The following is a 25,134-nucleotide window of genomic DNA, read 5'->3' on the forward strand; positions in this document are numbered from 1 at the left end:
TAAGAACGGAGGAAATCAGATAAGATGGCGCGATAAAACTCTTTCATTCGTACCATCAACAGCCTTTCGTATACATTGTTGAGAACTGTTAGGACTGTAACGGGCCTATAGTTGGTCTTGTTGAATTCATCGCCTTTTTTAAACAAGGGTGTTACCTGACCTTTTTTCCCACTAGCTCGGATACACACCGTGGTCAATGGACGAGTTTAAAATGCTTGCAATAGGTTTAGATAACACAGTCGCCGAATCCTTCACAAGCCTAGGTGTCGTCATGTTTTGGCCACACGATTTGCGACAATTGAATTCCAATAGCAGGCTTTCGATCTGTATTTGATTAGTGTGCTGGAACTAGAAACTTGCGTTGCTATACACCGATTTCAATAAAATGGCTGCCGGTCGGACAAAGTATGGGGTGACCACGAGAACGAGGCGTTTTAGGATGAAACAATGGCGTTTTCTTTGAAACCATACGAGTGTGATATTCCTGGTGCTCGTTTAGAAGGTCGAAAGCCATCTCTGAGGAAAATTGATGAATTAAGATTTTGGCTTTAGTGTCGGGGTGATCGTACAAAAGGGTTGACTACAAAAGCACAACTAGTAAAACAGTGAGTTGGAGTTTTTGTAGCCCCTATTGTTTGAACTTCGATAGCTTGTAAACAAAGTCTGTTGTTTAGGCCGGATTTTTCGGTTATTTTTAGTGTGGAAGAGTATATTTCCCAAGGAAAAGATACGAATATCATTGATCCAGACCTAAACCAAATATTCACGAAGAGAAAGCTGACCAAAGTTCGCTAAGTTCATTAAGTTCGGCGTGTTGTTTTAAACGCTTGATTTCTCTTAAGGCATCTTCCTTTTCCTTACACAAAGTGGTTATTTGTCTCTGTTGTTGTTCTAAGTCCAGTTTTAATTGATTAATTTCTTCCGTGTAGGATTCTGTTGTCGTAGCACTTTCAAACTCAATAGGGACCTTCAGATCCGACTACGAGTACGAGTACGACTACGATTTTTTCGCGCGGGATTCCTGCGGCTTAGTTGTCGTAAACACGGTCGTCGCCGTCGTCAGCTCGTAACAAAAATGTTTCACTAGTTGTTGTGAGTACGTAGTGGCGATATTTTGTCGGTCGTGGAAATGTTTGGCAGAAAAACCACACAAGATGCTCTGGCATTTATGTTCATGGAGGATATCATCGATGAAGTCGAGTTTTCGTTCCTTTTCGAAACGATGAACGAGAAAAATCCGTCCTTTCCCTACTGGTCAGACGATCGCTTTGACTTGACTCGCGTCACATGACTTTGAACTTAAAGTACAGCACAGTTCTTGAAAAGCAATTTCTAACGTGGAAACATAACAGTTAGTTAGTAACTGTTTAATGTAGACTTTGTGCATGTATGAGTCGCTTAAAACTTGTAAAAACAGCTATAGAGACTAACCTTTAAACCCGCCTGAACTCAGTCGTACTCGGGGAACGAGTTTTCTTGAAAATCGCGTAGTTCTAAAAGGACGGCAGCGAGATTTTGAAGACAGAACTAGTTTACGTGACATGCTCACGCTATCGCGCATAAGAGCTAGTTGCACTTTGGTAATCTCGTTCTCGTACTCGAAGTCGTAGTCGGATCTGAAGGTCCCTAATGTCCTCAACAGCACTAGTGGAAAGGCTCTCCTCGATAGCGCTATTTGTTGTTGTTGAGTCGGTGTCCAGATTTCTTTTCAGACGCCCATATACTACTGGATCCGTCCTCAGAGAAGGAGCTGGTCGCTTTCTTGGTGAAGTACGCGGCCAGCTAAACTTCGTGGGGAAGATTTCATTACGTCTTTTTAAAGACATTTTCCACCAAAACATTTTTCGATTTCGCACAGTTCGAAATGGAGTGAACATACTTTCGTGTTGTCGTTCAAGTTAAAATTTTTGCAAGAGTCTCTTCTGATTTTAGCAAGTCAGACCTTTTTAAGTGACGCTTCTTTTGGGAAGCTAAAGAAAGCAAGTTTTTCTCCGTTGGGCCCAGTAGTTCCTTTTTAAGTACAATGAATGAGGAACACAACAGTGTATGTTTGAACGCAAAGTCCTATCTGTAAGGCCCGCCGAGTCCTAAAATACCTCGTTTCAGTGCTTGCCCCATTTTTCGGCTGAGCGGCAGCCATTTTATTGAAATCAGTGTATTACGTTGTAGTATTGCTATAATACTTGGATGGTTTACAAAATTCTTACCGTACTCCTCTTCGCTCACCGCCCTCACGCTCTCCGTGATCTTAATAAAATGTTGATTTAAAAGCTCGGCAATTTCACACCTATCAGTTATGACCTGATTGCTTTCTTCAAGAATAATGTCAACAGCCTGTTTTGTTTGCTATGAAGGAAAGGACGAAACGTGTTCCAGAACTCCCTTGGGCTGTCTCCGGCTCCGTCGATCAGAGCCCATTACACTGATTGTGCCTGTTTCGTTGCGTGTGATCAGAGAATTTTTTTGTGAACGGCTGTGACCTTTATTTCTGTGGAACGAATTTTTCTGTCATGTTGCTTTGGAGGCACTTCTATTAACATTTCACGCCAAACATTGCTGTATTCTCTTTACTGGCCATAAACTTTGCATAAAAATAACCAACATTTAACTCAAATAACCTGTTCCGGTGTCCATGACATGATGTGGTATTTTTGATGATCTAAACTCTGAGTTCCAGGCAAGCAGGTATTTAAAATGAATTCTGTCCTACCGCAATTTTCTTTTAAGAGTTTGGAAAGCATTCTCTTTGTCATATTTTTTTCATCATATTCACAACATGCACCTCACGCTGTTTGCCGTTTTAAGACACTTTTCCGCGCTAAGGAAATTAAAATCAAACATTGGAGCTTGTTTTGACAACGATCAGCCTCAGGTCTGGAATCATCAGTCTCGTCGAAAACTGCAATAATTAATTCCTCGTGCGTTGTTACCAGTGCCAGGTGTTATCGACAAGTCAACGTTCCACATTTTTTGAGAGCATTGACTTAGCGTTAATTATAGAAATTACCTTGTTTTTGGCTAAGATTTTTCTCATGAAATGAATTAAAGGCAGTTGGAAATTATAAAAGTTTATTTCTATATGTGGCAGTCCATAATGTATTCACTTGTGCCCCATTGTACCTAAAAAAATAGAAATTTCACATTTTATTTTATTGAACCGATGCCGAGTTAATAATATGGGTCAAAAATCTTGTGAAGTGTGCTCACTTCCTCAACATGCGGTTACCTTACGAGTCCTGCGGTTTGGTTATTTTAATCTTTTCCAATTTTATTTGCGTATTAGTTGCCTTATACGTTTTAGGGAATTAAATAGGTTTTGGGCGCATTAATTATCACGTGACTCGGTAATTGTTCTATTTTACTTGGTTGGAAATTTCGACGCAAACTTGGTTTACTAATTTTAAATGATCGTTGATATTGATTGATATTATTTAATCTTTCGCGGCAGCTTAGAGGGTTGTCTAAAATCACGGATCATAAAGATTCGTAAAACTGACATGTCGATTTGTGCGATCCGTGTCAACGGATCGCACAATCAACGGATCGCACAATCAACGGATCGCACAATCAACGGATCGCACAATCAACGGATCGCACAATCAACGGATCGCACAATCAACGGATCGCACAATCAACGGATCGCACAATCAGTTAAGTCAACCGTGCGGGTTGTGTAATTTATTCACAAGTCGATAAAAAAAACCTAAACTGGCATAACTGTTAAAATTTATGAGGTCTGAGCGACTGCGGCCATACTGGGGTCCATCTCTGGTCATCGCAGTGAAGCAAGCCTCAGAAATTACATCGTCTACCCTTCGAGTAAACAACTAAGAGCTTGCCCTGATATCCTTTCTGATGCGTTAAGTGGAAGGCCACATCAGTCACTGCAGTCGAGTTTTACGGCGCTATCATCCCGACAGGGGCGGATACAGGGGGGGTGGATAGGGTGGATATCCACCCCCCCATTTTTCAGTAAAAAAAAATTCAAAGTGTCACTTTATTTGAAATAGAAAATAAATAAAGAAAGAAAAATTAGCTCTCGCTCATGTCTGGTTGTTGTTACGCCACGTTTCGTCGTCTGCCGCCACTTTTCGCGCAAAAGTTCGCAAGGATGCCATTTGACAACGCCTAGAGAGGCGAAGTAAGATTCTGATTGGCTCATTATTGCGAAATTTGTAGGGAAACGTTCGCGCTTACCAACCCATGTGCTCAGTCGATGCTCAGGTTTGAAGGCAACCTCGTTGCCAGGGTCTTGTGGGTAATTTCCAAGATGGCGGGTCGACCCGCCATCTGCCATCCACCCCCCCTTTTGAAATCCTGGATCCGCCCCTGCCCGAGCAATTTTCATGTTCCTTTGAATCCAGCTATCGTCCATTCATAAAACACACGCGACAAGCATTTTGTTCCCTAATTTATCACGTGAAGAAACTTGCAAGTTTCTAGGTATAAGCTTTAATTCGGCCGGATTTCACTTAGAACAATTCACTGAACAGAAAGACTAAAAACTTCAGGCAAGTGCTAAATTTGAACTGCCGCGCTACAAATATATTTCATTTTTTCTCAAGAAGGGGGAAAAACACTCGACTAAGTCTCGTGTTTCTATCCACACTTCTTTCCGTATTGACCGAGGATTCTATGAGTTCTGAAAAGAGCTCCCGATTAACACGCTGGTTTTCTTTAATGTTGTACAGGGCAGAATTTTAAATGTTTGAGATCTTGTTGTTTCCGTTGCTGCAGCAAACGAAAAGTGTTACGATTAACCTGTTGTGATAAACGTTGCCAATGGTTACGTTTCCGAATTCTCTCAATTATAAAGCTTGCGAAGGCCGTATTGAAAGTCACTCGCAGCATTTGTGAATGTGATAAACTTAAAAATATTACTCCAATTCTAACTCCCTTACGAAGCCCGATAAACGAAAAACTCGAAAGAAAGCTCCCCATCTGCAGAAGCTGACGAAAGTCACAATCGCGTCTGCCGGACGCCAATAAGTTGAGCCGAAACTCCGAGCAAGAGAAGACGTTTATTGACCGAAGGCAAGAGACATACATAAAAAGAACGAGCGGGCAAAGAAAAGAGCCGCGTTAAATATATGCGCCAACCGTGTGATAACGAAGTGAACTAACCAACAGCGTGCCTACGAAGCGGAACAATGAAGCAGGCTAAACGACAGCGTGCACAATGTGTCACGTCATCCAAGTTAATGGCGAGAACTAAACAACAATGCGAAATATGGCGGGAGATAGACTCGAGTGTTGTCGAAGAACTTCTTAAAGCTCAGGTATGCATCATGAAGTCGTTCATGGAATCCGTATAAAATAAATTATCTGTATCATGTAATATCTGTACGAAATAAAATTGCAGATTAAAGTGATCCAAGTATAGCTTTGTAGTTGAAGTAACATGCATTGTGCGTGCAGTATGTTGTTTTGCTGTGATTATCTGATAGAAGTAACTTGATGTAATCTTGAGAGACTGTTCAGTAAGCTGTATTCTTCATCGCAGGAGAACTGTAAGACAGTGCTGCTGTAATGTACACATGTCCTCTCTAAGTGATGCCTCTGAACGAAGTCTATTTGAAGAGAAGGGGAAAAAAGGAACATGAATTTTGAAATTGTAACAGTACTACAATGATAGTCCTCTGAAAAACAGGTCTATTAAATAGATTTAGTAAAATAATTCGTAACAACTGGTGACACTGGATGTTGACTCACATCTCACAAGCCACTTCTTGACTAGCTATCAAATCAAAGACAGTTTGTTTACTTTATTATTATGAAAATTATTGTTCTAATTATTATTGCTATTAGTACTATTACTGCTGATTTCTAATTAAATGAAGCAATCTTGTCATTTGTGTGGTCTGTTTCAAATATGAATCTATACATGTATGTTAATTAGCTAATTTTCATTTAACAGTAATGTACAGCCTTGCCTTGTGACCAAGACTCTGGCCGACTGAGTTTATTAGCATTCTTTGAATCACTACGGGGTATCAATTTCTTTTTTTTTTGTCTTTAAATCTGTCTGAATTTTCCATAAAAAATAATCAGTTAATAGCACTAAGAAATGAGGCCCCTATTGCGTTATGATCTATGAAGTCTCTAAAACATCTGCTTGTATATTTAAGTGAGATGTTTGTAAATCTATGATCAATTAATGTTCTATTGTAAGTTGTGTATGTTGATATTAACTGTTTCTAACATTTATCTCTAAATAGTAAATTCCACAAAGGTAGCTTGTCTGCCTAAATAGGGCAATTTACATTTAAGTCTCCAATAATAATATTGTTCTCTGTCAAAATGGTATCTAGCACTTCTGAGACTGCCTGACAAAGTCGTCCTCTGGGAATTTTTGGACAGCAATAAATACCCAAGACTGTACAGTTCTCACAAATTGCGACTTCAATCCCAGTTATTTCAATACCATGTACATTGTGACAGTAAGGATATCCAGGGCAATATGGGATTTTGCTAAACACAGCTGTACCACCAAAAGGTCTTGATCCAAGACTACAGTATGTATGTGGACTGTTATTTTAAAAGAGATGTTATTTAACCAACTATGTTATATTTGTCACAAGAATCTTGGGAACTAAATCTTGTATCTGCAAAAAAACTGATATCAGAACTTGAATAGTTTAAGTCTTTGCATTAATGCCTTGTGTCTACACAGTGATCTTGCATTGATTAAGTGGTGATATACAAAGTTTAAGTTTAGCAGTTGTTCTTAATCACTCCATTTCTTTCTCAACAGCGGCATGGATAACAATTTTGTCTTCACAGAGATCAGTTATATATAAGCCTTCAAAGGTGGAATGGTTTTTTTAGTACTTAAGTTGACAATAATTTTAGTTTCAGTATCCCCCTGTGATCTATGAACTGTTTTTGCTGCTGCAAGGCATAATGGAAACTGTTTTCTGACAACTTGAGTTGCTTTGTTTTTACCAACAAAAAATTGTATGGTAACTGGTTTTACTGGGGTCCATGCCCTATGGTCAATTCCTTGGGTATAGAGATGTCTGTTCTCATGTCTAGTTTTTTTACCAAAATCTGAGTGATCAAACTGTACCCAAACTATGCCTGAGTGTTTGCTTTGCTGATTTAGTTGCACAGATTTGATGATATTCCCAGCACCATGAATTTGTCATGCCATCTTCAGTTCACATATTCATTACACGCTGAATTCACCTTCAGCATTTAGGTAGAGGTTCAATACCAACTCCTCAGTTTTTCTTGGGTCATTTGAAATTAATTCTGTCCTAATATTTTTCTTCAAACCTCAGAAGAGTTTAATATCCAATAACACTGTCTAGTGCTGTGATTCTGTATTTGTTTCCTATAGCTACATTATGTACTTCATCATTAAACTCAGCTATCCTAGTTTGCATTTTGTTTATATAGGTGGGGTGCATCAAATGGGTTGTTTGTGTCCTCTCACACAACTCTTTCCTTCAGTTTTACAATGTCACTTGCAGTGTGTTTACCTTCACATATTTAACCAATTAAGAAGTTCTGCAAACAACTTGCTATCTCTTTGCCACATGATCTCAGTGAGCTCAAACCTTGAAAAGTGCTATTGCCAGAGAATTGGAGCAAGAACTGTGTAAACTGGATTTTGAAGGTCTTTAAATATGTAGTCATCCATTACTGGTTCTAACTGGAACAAATCACCAATGGTGATAAAAGAAACACCACCGAAATTATCTTTGCAACCCTTACTATCTTTAAGCCTATTGTTAAGCTGTATGGCAAACATATTCAAATTTCATCCAAGAATATCAATTTGACACCTCCAGAGTGAGTTGTCAAGGTGTTTTGTCAATTTAAGTCAAGATATATTGTTTGTAATTTTTCAATGACTGATAGGCAGGAATAGCAAATGCACTGTGAATAAATTTACCTTTAATGTTGTAAGCAGCTTTCCCAGTTGAACCTAATAGTAAGACCTTAATTTCATGAAAATCATTGCCAGCTCTTGTGTTAAAATACTTAGGGGCTGCCTGATCCAAGGCTATTAGAAGATGTGATTTGCCCACACCATCTCCACTACTCAGAAAGCAATAAAAAGGAGTTTCTGTGGTTTCACTCTGGTGCAAAATGTGACAAAAAATTTTTTTTTCCTTTTTATTTAAAATCTAAACCATTCTGTGATAACCATCATCTGGTAATTCACTGATTAATATAGGTGGCTCAATGTGGCGTGATGTGGAAGGAATTTTGAAGTCATCTGAAAGGTCATTGTTCATTGAAATCAGAATGTAAATCTTCATTACCAAGAGCTACCTTCATCTTGCAGTTCAACATTTTGCGCATTTGGTGCTACTAAGTCATGCTGGGAATCACTAACTTCTGTGTCATGTAAATGCTGTTCAGTGTCATTCATATCTTCACTGCAGACAGCATACTGATGCATTTCTTTGTCTACTTTTTCTTTCAAAAGAAGGAAATGCTCCTGATATGAAGAGCCACTACCTATTAAATCAGCTTTTTCATTTTGGCAACAGGTAAAAAGCATAATAAGTTCACGGAAATGATCTTCAGAGTAAGATTTCACATTGAACCAAACACTTCTAATTATTCTAGGCTTTATATGCTGCTTTGTTTTTGCAATTTTTGCACTGTGCTTGCCTAAAGTCTGAAGTATAAATCAGCGAATTCATCATCATCATCATCTTTCCCTGTTTCAAGTAGGAGGTTATCTGTGTTCAAACTTTAAGATTTTTTTCCCAAATGATTTTTTGGGTGAATTATACAATGCAGCCCGATGACAGCCAGTAACATTGTCTATGCTTGTTGGTCTTTCTATGTACCTCTTAATAAGACCAGTATGGTGAATGTCTTCAGAGTCATCCTCCATTTCTTCTATCTCATTCTTTGGTTTTAAAAGCTGAACTTTCTCTTTAGGGAATGAAGTGGTGATAAAAATCACCTCTCTAGAGCTTTTCCTTGTTGGTAGCTGAGGAACTATATGTAAACTGCCTCTTGAGCACTGATCTCCCCACTATTTAAAAACTTATTCTCAATATCTCTCTCTTGCTGCTTTATGCTGCAATTTCCTTTCTTTGCCCCCTTACATGCCTGTTGTAAAAAGCTGACTCATTCCCTTCTGGGCTTTTGAAATGTATGATACAATGTACATTGCACAGGCATAGACATCCAAAACAGACTATAATTGTATCCATATTTCCTTTCCATGCACTTGGACAGGCACTGTTGTAGTTGTTAATTAGGATTTCTTTTTAGAAATATGGTAAGAGAATTTAGATTGGATCTAATAGCAAGATAATAGTTTTGTTCAGTGATGTCCAAATGAATTAGCATTTGTTCGAAAGTGATGTCATCCGCCTCTTTCATATCATTCTATTGCTTACTGATGATTATGTTAACAATTTTCTTTATGTTTTCTAATATATGTCACTTTCAGAAACATCACCGCCAATAGGATGTAAAATGCTGGTTGATTTCATTGGAGGCTGTGGATAATTAAATCTGCATTCCATCTTTGATTTTTTATGCGACTTTGAGAGTGCTTATGTATTTGTTTGTTGACAAGCAGTCCCAGTTCTGGATCATTAACTGATTTTTCACAAGTGATTATTTGATCAATAATACACTGGTGCATCTTTAAGTCAAATTAACATATCAATATGTGGTAAACCTCTCTGCTGGTATTCAACTTTGGAACTAGTCTGAAATTTATCCTTAGGGAGCAGCAATGCTCATTAGAAAGCGCCTTAAAAGCTGATTGAATTGGTAACCAAAATGTTGTGCACGTGTCACTGGGTCACTCTGAATCAACTTTGACTTTTCTTCCCAGTTTAAATTATCTAATTCATGAATCTGAATAATCTTTAACATTAAGAGACTTGCCAAGTACTCTTAGGAGATGTATCCATTGTGCTTCAGCTGATAAAAAAACTACAACACAATTTTTCAGCACCAAATAGTGAGATTTACAAAAAATATTTCAAAACGAAGGAATCTTAACGCTAATAATTATACGTAGCATTGTTCACACTGCCATAATTAGTGCCCTTTTAGCATTAATTAACAGGAATTAGACAAACAAGTACCTGAATTATGTGGCGTTCATGTGTGCTTATCATTGCATGAAACACCGACAGGAGGGTCTTGGACGTTTTCAGAGGATCGCTCAGTTCGTTCCGCCATACTGAACACATGAAATAAAGCCTTCCAAGGGAAGTCCACGCTCTGATTGGACCTCAGAGCAAGGTTTAAAAATAGCTCGGCAGAGATTCCCAGCGAGGAGAAATGCACGTGGCCATTCGCAACTATTATTTTATAAATTAAGTTGATTTTAGGCCGTATCTGATTGGGATTGTAATTAATCGGGCTTTCCTAGGAAAGCCCGAGTCTTAAAATGCAAGCCGTTGTTAGTCGCCAAAAGGGGAGTCATAGTCCCGGGCGTTCCTTGCTTAAACTGCGGAAACTGGGAATGAGAGTGTGACAACTTTCGTTACGTTGTCATGAACCTACGGAGCCCGCAAATACGGAGCCCGCAAAGGGCCACCATCAGACATAATTATTTGACGAGTTATTTGGCGAGATATGTGACGAGTTACGTGACGAGTTACGTGACGAGCTACTTGACGAGTTATTTGACGAGTTATTGGACGAGTTATCTGACGAGTTATTTGACGAGTTATGTGACGAGTTACGTGACGAGTTATTTGACGAGTTGTTGTAAAGCAAGAGCCTGGATTATGTTTGTGTAGACAGGGCAAATATGGCGGCGCGTTTGGCCTTGAACCTTCGTGATGAATTTACTGGGCAGTACTTTAAAATTGGATACAACCACGCAGAAATACTACCATGTCTTCTATTACTGCAGGACGAGGAACTCAGTTTGCGACAGTTGAAAAGAATACTAGCCCGTAGAGGCCTTAAAAGACGGCATAACGTTTCCGACCTGAGAACTGTTACTGTCGCTATTTAACAAGAGCAACGAGGAAGTGGAAGTGATATTGGATATAGATCTATTTGGCAACGATTGGTCACAGTTCGCGGCCTTGTGGTTTCAAAAGAGACTGTACGGCACGCTCTCAGGATCATAGATCCTGATGGTGTTGATAGGCGGTTGAGGCATCGACTTCAAAGACGTCAGTATAAGGGAAGAGGGCCAAATTTTTTGTCACTGCTAGTGAAAAAGTTGTAAAGGTTTTAGTATATTGTTAGCCAACAGATCTATATCCAATATCACTTCCACTTCCTCGTTGCCCTTGTTCAGTAGCGACAATAACAGTTCTCAGGTCGGAAACGTTTTGCCGTCTTTTAAGGCCTCTATGGGCTAGTATTCTTTTCAACTGTCACAAACTGAGTTCCTCGTCATGCAGTAATAGAAGACATGATAGTATCCAATTTTAAAGTATTGCTCAATTCATTCATGACGAAAGTTCAAAGCCAAACGCGCCGCCATATTTGCCCCGTCTACACAAACATAACCCAGGCTCTTGCTTTACAACAACTCGTCAAATAATTCGTCAAATAACTCGTCACGTAACTCGACAAATAACTCGTCAAATAACTCGTCGCGTAACTCGTCAAATAACTCGTCAAATAACTCATCAAATAACTCGTCAAATAACTCGTCAAATAACTCGTCAAATAACTCGTCAAATAACTCGTCAAATAACTCGTCAAATAACTCGTCAAATAACTCGTCAAATAACTCGTCAAATAACTCGTCAAATAACTCGTCAAATATCTCGTCAAATAACTCGTCAAATAACTCGTCAAATAACTCGTCAAACAACTCGTCGCGTAACTCGTCACATGACTCGTCAAATAACTCGTCAAATAACTTGTCAGATAACTCGTCAGATAACTCGTCAAATAACTCGTCAAATAACTCGTCAAATAACTCGTCAAATAACTCGTCAAATAACTCGTCACATAACTCGTCAAATAACTCGTCAAATAATCTTGTTTGATAATGGCCCTTTCCGGGATCCGTAGCTAAGCGATACTGAGGAGATTTATGACTTTCATGTATAACGCTCAGTTTACGCTGGACTAAGTGTCAGCAATAAGGCATTGATTGGCACGTGGATCAATGTGGAAACTTCAAATTCACCTGCAGGGTGACTTAAAGGAAATGATCTTGACCCATCATTTTCTCGTTTCAATCTCAAGGGCTTCCTTTCTTCAGAATCACTCACTCAACGAGCGATTACTAAGCACATGGCACGACCAGATTGGGAAGTATCAATCACACATATGATATACCTTTCTTCAAATTTGATTGTTTCCTCTTAACTTCGACGAAATCTATCTCGCTATAAAAGAAATATTCAATGTGCGCACAGACGCGTGTGGGTCATTGTGAAAAATGGTTGTATTAGCATCCTGAAGGCCTTAAAGAAACAAACAGTCTGGAACCGGGAAGGAACTTTGGGATGTAGGAGACCTCGGCACATTTCCACACAGAGCTGTTCAAAGGGAAATGACTATTGTTCGTGGCTGGTTACCATGGTAACGGCACGACAAAATTGTTCTTTTTACAATTATTGCCGATCCTAGCAGTATACAGGACGCGTGTCGCCATAAAGTTTCTGTGGCTCACTGGTAAGGCATCGGGGCGTGGAATCCGATTTTATGATGTACGATTCCTCATCGTTGCTCTATTTCTTTTTTGTCCAGTGCTCATGAAAAGACGAAAGACATCTTCCTCTTGAGGGTCTTTTAATTCCTAAACTTCCTATTTCCAACCAGAGGACCCCGTTCGGAACTGCGACAAACTAAAATACCACAAACTTCCCTTGATTGAACACAAATTTAATACGGGATTCACATGTTCGCTTGTCTACCGTAGATCTCGACTCTCAAGTCGAAGATTCACGTCACATAATTTACAATAATTCCACTAGGGTTGGGCAAGGTTTAATTGCGCCGGCTTGCCTGAACGCAAGTGCCAAGCCCTAAAATTGACTGTCAAACAGTTTAAAATGTCTATCAGATTTCTTTATTTCAACCGCTTCTTGATTAATACACTCTCCCTCCCTCCTCTTGCCCAGTATCCATGCTCAGCGTAACTCTCCTTCAGTCAAATACTTTAATTTAACTCACACCTACAGAGAAGAGCCCATTACTCGGATCGATTAATTTCCATACTGGGTCTGTGAAGCAGTATTCTCACAAATAGATTTATATTTACGGCAGATGTTTCTTTCCCGCATATTGAAGGAAAGTTATCTGAGGTCGGCTTTGCGGTTTTAGCCAGATCACTAGCATTGTAACAGACTAAGAACGGCACCTTATTTGAGTTAACTGGAAGCGAACTCATGTGGCGCAACTAATCACCAAATTAAAAAGGTGCAGACAACCTCCCCGGTGTAATGTCTTCAAGTTTCCTAATCTGGGAAATCATCCCAGCTGTGGCGTTCTGAGCTGCTTCAGATCTTAGAGGGTCCGCAATAGGGGTTCTGAAATCCCGCTTTCCGCCCCTTTTCACGCTCGGATCTCGATCTCGCCCCATTTTTTTAAGAGATTTTTGACTTGTTTTGCTTGATCATTGAAATAGACGTTATGACTTACCTTCTATCAATTGTCAGATTTGATGTTCCAGGTTCTCAACGTCACGATTAGCGACCATAACTTTATTTATCCCACTAAATGTAAGTGCATGACTGTTGACTTCCTTCAGTATAATAGTTACAAGGCTCCCCCGGTCGTATCGGGGGGCGCTGTTATAGACGAGGTCTCGTCGTTCAAGCTCTTAGGCGTCAACTTGTCTAATGACCTTTCTTGGGGGACCATGTTGACCACCTGCTGAAGAAGGCTTAACAGACGGTTGTTTGCTTTAAGGCAGCTCAGGAGAAGTTCTGTCCCAGCAGAAGATATCGTCTACATCTATTGCTGCCTACTACGTTCCATACTTGAGTACGCCTCTACTGCATTTGCCAATTTACCGTCCTACTTATCTAAGACCTTAGAGTCAGTGCAGAGGCGTGCTCTCGCCATTATTTGGCCAGGTCATTCCTACTCAGATACCCTAATGCTAGCCGGTATTGAAACCCTTGATGCACGCCGTAGTCCTGTCTGTGAATCCTTTATAAGTCGTATTCATAATGAGAACCCCCTTTATACTGCAATGTATGCCGACGTTCGTAAATCTTCAGACCGTTACAATTTAAGATCAAATCGAACTCACTATCACTCAATAAAGTCCACCGATCGTTTTAAGAACTTTGTGACAGTCAAATACTTGCCAGTTTAATCATACTGGTTTTTTTTATAATAGACATTATTAACATTTTAGTATTATCATTTTTATGTACATGCTTTTTTTACTTGTATGTAGTTTAATGCATATTGTACAGTTTTCCCCCTTTTTTATCCTATAATTCTTGTTAATATTATAAACCTGTAATTCAGAATTTTCTGCTAGAGGTTTGAATAAACGATATTATCATTATTATTATTTTTTTTTTTTTTATTATTATTTTTTGTTTCGCTTAATTATTTTTTTGTTTTCGCATCGGTACATGTTTACCTCGATACTTTAAGTCCGGTGTTTTTGGAATTAGATAGATCGATGTTATCTGTCTGTCTCACGAAGATTCGACTGCTTTGCTGCTAGTTTCCATCAGGCGATGAAACCAATTCTGTCCATTGTTTACATTGAGTTTAGGACATGGAAATTGTATATAAACACACTGGTCTCTTTTAAGAAAACATAAACTTGCTATTAAATCTAACAGCACGACCTATGCGGACACCCTTCCAAGCAGGAAGTTTGCTTCACCATCGAAAGTGGCGACCCTTATAGATCCTTCTCCTTCTTGGTCTTCGATTTCTTCTTCTTCAGCACTGCTACTTGTATCATATTCGTTAGGAAGGCCGACATCTCCTGTTAGGTCAACACTTTCCCCTGGTACAATCTATTTCTTGTACAAGAAATCGGGGAGCGTTCCAGCCCTAGCCATGGTCGTTTCTTGTTGGACGGTCTATTGACGACCTGCAGCCCCAAAGGTATGTGCCCATTCCCTTATAAGCTGGGCGTCTTGGACACTTATTACCCTAGGTGGAAGTTGTGGTGCTAAGGAAATTTCAATGAGCGCCGCTGCGCGGTCTGGAACGGGGTACCACGACTTTGGGTTGGTATGGTAGAATGCCGCCCAGTTTGTTGTCTTCTTCACACTTTCCTTGACAGCGTTTCCGAAATTCCTGGCATATTCAAGGGCAGTGCATAAAGGTGATTTCTGATGGACCACAGAGTGACAGTTCTCTACATCTAATGTCATGCAGCTCAAGAGGTTGGTCCAAGTATAACCCATTGGCGATAACAGGTCATAAAGTCTATGAAGGCCAGACTGCAACAATGAAACAGACTCTATTGTCTTCTCAGCCACATTTCCGTGTGGTCCATTTAAGGGACCTTGGCAAGCTTTGGATTTCACCGCGAATCGAGGCCTCGTTTCGGCGAAGATATTGCAACGTTTCTTTAAGCAGTGTAACGGCATCTTGTAGACTGCAAAGCTCGTACTTTGCATGCTTTTCGTGGACGGAGAAAGCCTTGTATATCTTTCCGACTGCATCTAGAAATGCATTGGTTTCCGTTCATGCAGAATGGTGGATACCTTGATACAGTTGGTGCGGGCATGCGCTCAGTCCAAAGGATCGTCCAGGTCCGACAGGTCCGTCCAGGTAAAAGCAGAAAAGGTCAAATCCGTCAACAAAACAGGAATGAGTGCAGGATCTTGACTTCTAACCTCGGTGATCTGATACCTCGGCGAAAATAGTAAAACCGGAAAACAAGAACAACACAAAAAGGTGATAATGGGCAAAATTTGACCGGCTTCACTTCCTTTGACACTCATAGCTTGACTACGAAGGCGGTATACACACTTAAGAACTATTTTTTTTTTCAGTCAACGCTAATGAATTTTTAGTCAAGACAAAACTAAATTCCCGTATCCCGCTGTTTTTTCCTTACGATTCCCGAATCCCATCCCCAAGAAAATAGGAAATCCTGCTCCCGCTGGTTGTCAAAATTCGCGCATCCCGCTTCTGTTTTCAGCTCATATCCCGAATATCACCACGAAAAATAGCCAAATCCCGCATCCCGCCAAACCTATTGTGGACCCTTACCTTACTGATGGGAAATCCATCAACATCTGAAGCATTTTCAATCTCATAAACATTGTAAACTGAAAATACAACAGGAATCATGTTCCATTATGCCAGCTGTTGATGAACACCTTATACGAGGCTTGAGCTCTATCCTGTAATCTTCAACTGGTGAGCAAAAAATCCTCGGTTATTCCATATTTAAACCACCCAATCGGAGCCTCAAACGTCACTCTACTCAGAGGTTCTTGCGTGTTTCACAGTTGTTTCACTGAATAGCACGTCCACGTGTAAAGCATCTCCTCCTCCAATAATGACCAATGAGAGATAAAAGCCAAGTTATTGTACACAACGAGGAGCATGTTCGTGGCGGGAAACTAGAGGACGAGTGCATATCTCCACCTCTTTCTTATTCTATGAGCAAAATATATTCAAACGGGTGAAAAACTACCTCAGCACAGTTAGTTCAACGAAAATTTGAAAAAATGTGTCGATAGCTGCACATTTTTAACAAAGACTGACGGTTAAAATCCACTCAAAAGCTATGATAGTTTTTGTGAGAGACACATATATACATATGTTAATTGACCACTCCCCATGGGGCTTTTCAGGGCCAATTCCCACCCAGCAACCACCCCAGGGGAGGACATCCATCACATAGTAATCTCGTGCATGGGAAACTAATGTCTCCTATCCCTAACCCTGCGGGAGACGGGACCTCCATTTATTCATCCCTATCCGAGAAGACTAGAGTATCTAGCCATTTCTTGATACAGAAAGGTAGCATATTCTTCTCACTTGTTTTAAGACCTGGAGTGTTGGTCCGGCCGGGGCTCGAACCCTCGACATCCCGTACGACAGTCCAGCGCTCTATCCATTGAGCTAACTGAAAGCTGAAACATTAACCATTGAAAGATTTACTTTCAAGCAAGACCCGGTTACATCATTATAAGCCTGGGTACTGCCTCACGTACTCAATAAGAGAAAAATACGTGTAACCTAAGAATTTGGTCCAATAAAATGATCATTTTTGTGTGAAGTTGCAGTAAACCGCCTTAAACACCCTGTTATTTTTCCGTGACTTTGGACATAATGCTATGTTTAGAGGGGTCATCTTCAAGAATATAATGCTCAAATTCTCAAATATGATATATCTGGTCCTCGTCACTGATTAGCTGCTGTTTTATGATTGCTGTTAAAATCGTTCTTCGTTGAAGGGTTTAGTTTCCTGACTTTTGGCCGCTGACGTAAACACCATTGTGATTCTCTACTGCGGAACTGCTGAATGTGCCTGTTTCGTTGCGTGTGATTAGGGAGCCTTTGTGAACGGCTGTGACCTTTATATTTGTGGAGCGAGTGTTATTGTCAAGTTTCCTTGACATTAATATTTCACATCAAAAATTGCTGTATTTTCTTTACTGGCTATAAACTTTGCATAAAAATGACGAACATTTAACTTAATATATAAACGGTTCATGTGTCAATGACATGATGGGGTATTATTTTTGATGATCTAAACTCTGAGTTCCAGGCAAGCGGATAGTTCAAATTAAGTCTGCCCTACCGCAAATTTCTTTCAAGAGTTTCGAAAGCATCCTCTTTTTCATATTTCTTTCATCATATTCACAAGAGGACAGTTTTTCTACCGACATACACCTCAAGCTGTTTACCGATTTTAAGACACTTTTTCGCGCTTAGGAAATAGAAATCAAATATTGGAGCTTGGTGTTACTTTTAAAACGATCAGCCTCGGGTCCCAGACTTGGAATCATCATTTCTATATGTGGCAGTCTTTAATGTGTTCACGTGTGTCCCATTGTACCTAAAAAAAAAAGAAATTTCATAATTCATTTTGTTGAACCGATGCCGGGTTAATAATATGGGTCAAAAACCTTGTGTAGTACTCTTACTTCCTCAACATGCGGTTACATTACGAGTCCCACGGTTTGGTTACTTCAATCTTTTTCAATTTTATTTGTGTATTAGTTGTCTTATACGTTGTAGGGAATTAAATAGGTTGTGGACACATTAATCATTACTTCACTCGGTAATTCTTCTATTTTATTTGGTTGGAAATTTCGACGCAAGACTTGGTTTACTAATTCTAAAGGATCACTGATATTTATTGATATTATTTAATCTTTCGCGGCAGCTTAGAAGGATGTCCAAAACCACAGATCATAACAATTCGTAAAACTGACTTGTCGATCCGTATGATCCGTGCGGGTCGTGTAATTTACTCACGGGTCGAAAAAAAAAAAAAACTGGCATAACTGTTAACATTTATGCTAATCATAGTGAGGTCTGGGCGACTGCGGTCATACTGAGGTCCATCTCGACTAGCTCATCATGGCGATCTCCGGTCGTCGCAGTGAAGCAAACCTCAGAAATTACATCGTTCGTCCACCCTTCGAGTGAACAACTAAGAGCTTGCTCCGCTATCCTTCCTGATGCGTTAAGTGAAAAGGCACATCAGTCATTGCTGCCGACTTTGATGGCGTCGTCATCCCAGGCAATTTTCGTGTTCCTCTGAACTTGCAAGTTTTATGCCTAAGCCAAGATTCTGCCGGATTTCACTCTGAACAACTCACTGAATACTAAGACTAAAAACTTCAAGCAAGTGTTCAATTTGAACTGCGCTACGAATATATTTCTTTTTTCCTCTAGAAGTGGGAAAACACTCGACTACGTCTAGCGCTTCTGCCTCCATTTCTTTCGTACTCTAGCCACTTCCTACGAGCTTTTCAAAACAACAAAGTACAGTCAAGGCTTCTTTACTTATCAAGTATTTATCAAGGCATTTTTTTACATTCTATTTCGATGGAGAACGCTTTTTAACAGTAAATTAGTTTGTCAGAGTGGCGAGGCAGTACTGTTTCGGGACCGAAGATCTTGAAGAAGAGGGGCAGGTTCCGGAACGAGTGAGAAAACTCACTGTACCTTAACAGCAAGCTTTTGTTTGATCATGGTAAGCTTCCTTTCAAGGAGCTGCATCAGTTATCTTTAACGTCCGAAGCACCCATGGGCTCGATATTTGTAACGGAAAGAGAGAAATGTAGGGTGTGCCAGAAGTTGTTGGTCTCGGGGGGAAAGTCGCACGTCTTTCTCGTTTATCACAACGAATCTACAATCGAGAAAAAGATGGAAAAAAAGGCAGGGAGGAATTCAACATAGACTTTGGTTCTGATGAGCTTTGTTCTATCCGTATCGTAAGCGTGTATGTATATGTATACTTTATTCTTCCCAAATGGGCTTTTCAGGATAAAGAAATAATCAAAACTATATATTAGTAAGTTGATGAGCTAGTTAACTAGTAAAGAGATAACATAATCAAATCAATTAATTGAATTATTGTACATTGTAGTCACCATCTGTCTTCTCATTGGCTAAACGCCTACAGTTAATTCTGGGAAACAGCGCAACCTAAAGATTATTCACTAATCTGTACCTACAGATTAGTGAATAATCTGTAGGTTGCTCGCACAATGCATGATTTCCGGTGGAGCAATGTCAAGTTCACGGACAGCGAAGTAAGAATGGCCTCTCGATTCGCTTCATCGACCCAGCGAGAAATTGAGAAATTACTTGAAGAAAAAGATTCGGAAAATACTAAAAGAATGTATAATAAAACAATTCTTGGATTCGGTTTTTGTGATATGCGGAATAATCCAGGTCTCGGTTAGTGCTATCAGCCGAATCCGAAGGCTTCGGCTGATAACACTCACCTCGATCTTGATTATTCCGGATATCACAAAAACCTCATCCAGTAATTGTTTGAAATAAATTAAGTAACAAAAACAAAAGCAATTAAGAAAAATTAACAAAAACAAAAGCAATTAAGAAAAATTAACAAAAACAAAAGCAATTAAGAAAAATTAAAAACAAAAGAAATAACAAAAATTAACAAAAACAAAAGCAATTGAGGAAAGGCTTCTTTTCAGGCAACGTTTGAAGTCCTTTAGTGTCAGTTTTAAGTTAAGAGTATAATCTAATGAGTTCCAGAGTTTGACAGTACTGAAGTAGAAAGTTTTATACATAGGAATATTTAGTATCTAAGAGTTCCTCGTTGTACGCTTAGTGATGGCAGTTTTTTGGGTATATTTAGAAAGTAAAGAGTCTGGTGCGCACACAATTACGCATTTATAGGCCATTATTGCGGGGCGATATTGCAACTGCTATCTTACAGGTAGCCACATTAACTCTTTAATGATGGGGGAAATGTGGTCGTATTTCCTTGAATTGCTGACGATACGGGCTGGGAAATTTGTACTGCTTGGATCCTACTCAGGTTGTACTCTGAGGTGTTGCTCCAAACACTACAACAATATTATAGCTTGCTAAAGACTATGGAATTATAATTATAATAGTTAAGCCTTTGAGTCAAAGGCATGTGTAACTCGATTAATCCGGCCTAGACGCGCCATACAACTGGGCACTGTTGAATTGTATGTATAGTTTAATCAAGTTTCTATACTATGTTCAGAGCTAAAAGAGTCAGCACTGCTAAAGCTGTAACATTATTGTTCGTATTTATAACGTCAGAATGAAGGTATTGTTTGAAACTAAAAATAAAAATGTGGTAACAGAGATTAGAACTATGTAGAAAGATAAACTTTCCGATAAAATAGACCCGCAGCAACTTTGCATTGATAAGAGAGCTAAAAGATTTCTTGAAGAGAGTAAATAAAGCATCTAATTTGCTGTTATTTGACAACATCACATGATCCAGCGGGTTGGAGATGGTCATCTACAGAGAAAGGAAAGGCTCCGTCTAAGATTCGGTGCAGATCAAGAGATTGTAAACTGCAGTTTATAATCTCCTGGTGCAGATTGCATCCCAAGGGTATTCACATGCTGCACAAGCAATCTTTAGTTCAAACTCGTAATTCAACTTCAAAGCCTCTTTAGCTCATAATCATTCGTTCGCTTTTGTTGATTTGAGTCTTTTATTCAAATATCACTGATTTCTTGTTATTGGGTTCATTTTTTTTTCTCTTTCTTAGTGACTTGTCCTATAACCAACTGCAACAGCTGCCTCCAAGAGCTTTCTATGAAATGACATGGCTTACAGAACTGTGAGTAGAACAGTTAATACAGCTGTGACAGGGCTACTGTTCAAATGACTCTCCTTAACGAGATGCTGTGTTAGGATGTGTGCGAAAATAATTGTTAATGATATGGCCAGGTCTTAAAAGGAATGGATTTCACCAAACTGAAGTACACGATTTGCTAAAATCGATATTAATCTTGATCTTGCTATTCCTAACTATACCGATACTGTAGAGCGATATGTTTGTAACATTTTTTCTTTTAAAATAACGTGCGAAAGATTATGAAAAAAATCACAGAGTTCTTTTATTCCAGAGATTTTGGTCCTAATTTATAGGCCACCTACATATGTTAATTCAAAACTGAAAACCAGGTCATTGTTCCCACTCAAACGCAAAAATGTCTTCACATTTTAACAACAGCTACTGCAACCTGACGCAACTTTTTAAGCGCGTATTGAGAAGTTAAAATGCTGTACATTCAGTATAAACGTTTACTGTGATGATCAGTCAAAGATTCCAAGGCTGAATGAGAATTGACAGATGGTCGGTCGAAGCACAAACAGGCACTTAAAGTTATTTGCTTCTGTGGTTACTCTTTGTTAAAATGTGTTTAACTCGAACCTTTTTCCAAATCGCTCATAACCACCATGAGTACTAAAATGAAAGGTGCGAACAAATTACAAACGAATAGAGAAAACAGCAAAATACAAATACAACTCGTGTTTTTCGAAAGTCGCAAAAAAGGAAACTAAAGACATGAAATTAAGTAGCGAAAAAAGATGTCGCCTGCAAGTTGTTTTAATCAAACTTAAGGCTTAAATTCACAATGTTAAACGATAGAATTGAAACTACGAAAATAATGTTGCAAAGTGAGCGGTTTTAATGGTGAAAATAGTTAGAATAGGTAGATAAACTACGGCAAAATAATTACCTTGCTGCCGCCCTGAATCAGTCTAACTTGTTCTTCGGCACTCGGCCAGACTTCTTGTGAATTGACTCAAAACTTGGGTCACCTGAATTCCCAACAAGATTAACTAGCCTGTGTTCGCGTGTTCTTGCGCAATATGTACGAACTTTCTCGAAAGATCTAATGCACGCGTTAGGCAAATACTTACATAAAGGCTTTCGACAGCTTAAGAGCAAAGCTCTAAATTAACTTACAATAACAGAAAATAGTTTCCATGAACAGCTTAAAAGATGAAATACCTTGATAACTTACAACACTGGCCACTCGCTAAACAACTCGGAAACTGTAAATAACACATACGTGCGACAATTACGTAAAGGAAAACAACACGCACGCACAGTGTTCTAGTCAGTTGCACTGCCTTGTATTGGTTTAGTGCGCGCACGCAGCTTCATTGCAGTAGTTACATTACGCCAGGTGAAAAAACCTGCTTCGTTATCTTCACTCATTCAGGAGTTTGTTGTAACAAAGCTGAATTTTAAACAGTTTTTTTTGCCCCGGTTGGACTGGAGGCTTAAAACAGACCTTGGTTGGTTAATTATGCTTGAGACATCACCTGGGAAAAAATTTTATGAATTTTCTTTTCCGTCCTTTTGGTTTTCTTGTTTCAACACATAACTAAGATCGTGTTAACAAAGCTCGGTCGTTTTAAATAAGGGCTGTCTTGGCCTTATGAGCTAATACAGACATCTCTGAGTTCGGTCTGTGTTTGTGACCTTGATTAAGATTAAGATTACCCACCGCTTCACAATATAAAAAAATGGCCCAAGGTCATGAAAATGTTCCATTGAAACCATGAGAACAGGAGTGGTGTAACATTTAAAAGGGTATTTGTTTTCCTAACTGCACATAATATTGAAAGGAAGTTGATGGTTGTTTGATTCTTAAAGAGATCACTTCTTAAGACATTGACGTCAATTTTCCGTCGTCTGTAACCTTACTGATCATAGAAATGACGTCAAAAATGTACAAAATTGAAGTGAAACCATGAGGCGCAGCGGAGTGGTTTCATTGCAAAGTGATCAGTAAGGTTACAGATGATGGAAAATTGACGTCAATTTGTTTTTTACAAAAAAATTATTATTTTATTAAGCCTTCTTATTCGGCCAAGTTTTCGAAAAATCACGTGAACGCGTGACATGATCTTGTTCGTTTTCTTTCACGTTTTCGTGCGTTAAAGACCAATTCTTCAAAAATTTCTGCTAGTATCACATTCTTAAAATTGGGAAACTCTATGCAATATTTCTGACATTTGCAAATGTTTCCACGCGAAGAAAATTTTCTCCGACAGATTGCTTATCATTGTTATGATCTATAACGTTATTAACGATGGCTCTCGACCCGAATAAGCTCGTGAGAATTTCTACGCTTATTGTAATCAAATTAGTTTTAACTGACTTGCCGTCCCAGATACTTGGGATCATCCGACTCACGTATAAGTTGATTAACTCTAATGTTGGCGTCAGCTTTTGACAGCACTGCACAGTTTCAGGATTTTAGTAATTTTTCCTTTGCTCATCCAGGTTTTACCTCGCACCATCTCCCAGCTGTATCGCACAGAGATAAGACAATTTCAGACTCCAGCTGGGTAAAATGATCTGGAGCCATGTTTACTGTTACTGATGAGACGGATATGTTAGAAAGACAATTTATGCAATGCACTTAACTTACGTCGGTTAAGGGCCAAATAAACTATAGTCCCTACTAACCTGAACTGTTGACCTAAAGTCGGCCCTTTGAAAACGTGATTTCCAGCCACAATCGAACCTTTCATTTACTGTTTTCATGCATCATATCAATGCGACAAATCATTTTAAAATCAGGGAAGAGGATTAAGAACTAATCTATTTTAGAATCAAATAACTTTTCAACATCCCTTTTAATATTATGTGCATTTAGGCACCAAAATATCCTTTTTAAATATTGCACCACTCCTGTTCGCATGGTTTTAATAGATATTATTTCATGACCGTAGCCATTTTTTTAACCAGAAGATCGCGTAGTAGTCACCTCAATCTCAAGTTCATTGGAACATGACAATCTCTCTAACAGTGGTGTGGGGCATGTAGGTTCAAAGAATTCATTTCTTTCAAACTCTCCCCATGAATTTATTTTTCACTAATAGTAATCGATACCACCTTGGTTTTTTCCAAGCACTGCATAACAGTTTTTTTTTTTCTGATCGGCAATCGCTTCAGCGCTCTAAGGCACATTTTTAACAGCGCCGATATAATAAAAATGGCACAAATGCGGGCCAAGCTCATATTTTCACCAACTTTGTTTTCAGGAATTTATTTTGCTTCGCATATTTATATCAATCGTTTATAAGGACAAAGCACATAAATTTCACTTCAGTACAAATTTTTTATCGTGAAAATCAGCTTTTAGTTGGACACCTACTTCTCCACTTCCGCCATGGCAATATATATGTAATATTTCTCCTTTTTTTCCCTCCTTCCCTACCTTCCCCCCTCCGTTATCCCCACTGAGCGCGAGAGGAATGACAAAAACACTGGGGATGAAACAGCACCACTATGTCCCGATGGAGCCAAACACAGAGTCCCGGTGAGAACCTGAGGCCGTTGCTTTTCAGCCTCTATTCAATTGCGATTAGTTTGTAAATTGATTTGCTGACACTAAACATGCACGATGGAGTAAGTGTGATGTTTTCGGTAACTAATCATCACACTTGCTAGTTGTACCAGTGAGGAAAAAAGATATGTGACATCTTTTTCAAAGGTAACTGTTGAAATGCTGGAAACGTAACAGAATAAGAACAAGGGAAACTTTATAGATAACTCACCTGATCTAATTGAGAAAACCACTTCGTGAAGTCTCAGGATATTTTGCATCCCTATTCTTTGATGCTTTACAACGACGACGTTGGGTGGACTGTTGACATGCCCTTTGCTGTGTTCTGTACTTCCCCTTTTTATGTAGTAGCCTTGCATTGGGCACATCCTAATTTCGTTGAGCTTCAAAACTGGCAAAATAAAAGACCCAGTCCTGGTAAGAATGAGTTCGTAC

At 39.2% G+C, this 25,134-nt stretch overlaps 2 protein-coding genes across 3 annotated transcripts in view; both read left to right on the forward strand.

Annotated features, from left to right (window-relative positions):
* LOC148742615 (uncharacterized) overlaps positions 1 to 25,134 on the forward strand; it is a 224,173-nt gene that overhangs the window by 105,732 nt on the left and 93,307 nt on the right. The window lies entirely within an intron of this gene.
* Positions 20,664 to 25,134, forward strand: part of LOC148742619 (uncharacterized) — a 32,049-nt gene continuing 27,578 nt past the window's right edge. The window contains exons 1-2 of the mRNA XM_088738191.1: positions 20,664 to 20,668; positions 21,093 to 21,164. Coding sequence (XP_088594317.1) covers positions 20,664 to 20,668; positions 21,093 to 21,164 — 77 coding nt within the window. The remainder of the gene's footprint in view (positions 20,669 to 21,092; positions 21,165 to 25,134) is intronic.

Source organism: Stylophora pistillata, chromosome 1, assembly GCF_964205215.1.
Source record: "Stylophora pistillata chromosome 1, jaStyPist1.2, whole genome shotgun sequence".
NCBI lineage: Eukaryota > Metazoa > Cnidaria > Anthozoa > Scleractinia > Pocilloporidae > Stylophora > Stylophora pistillata.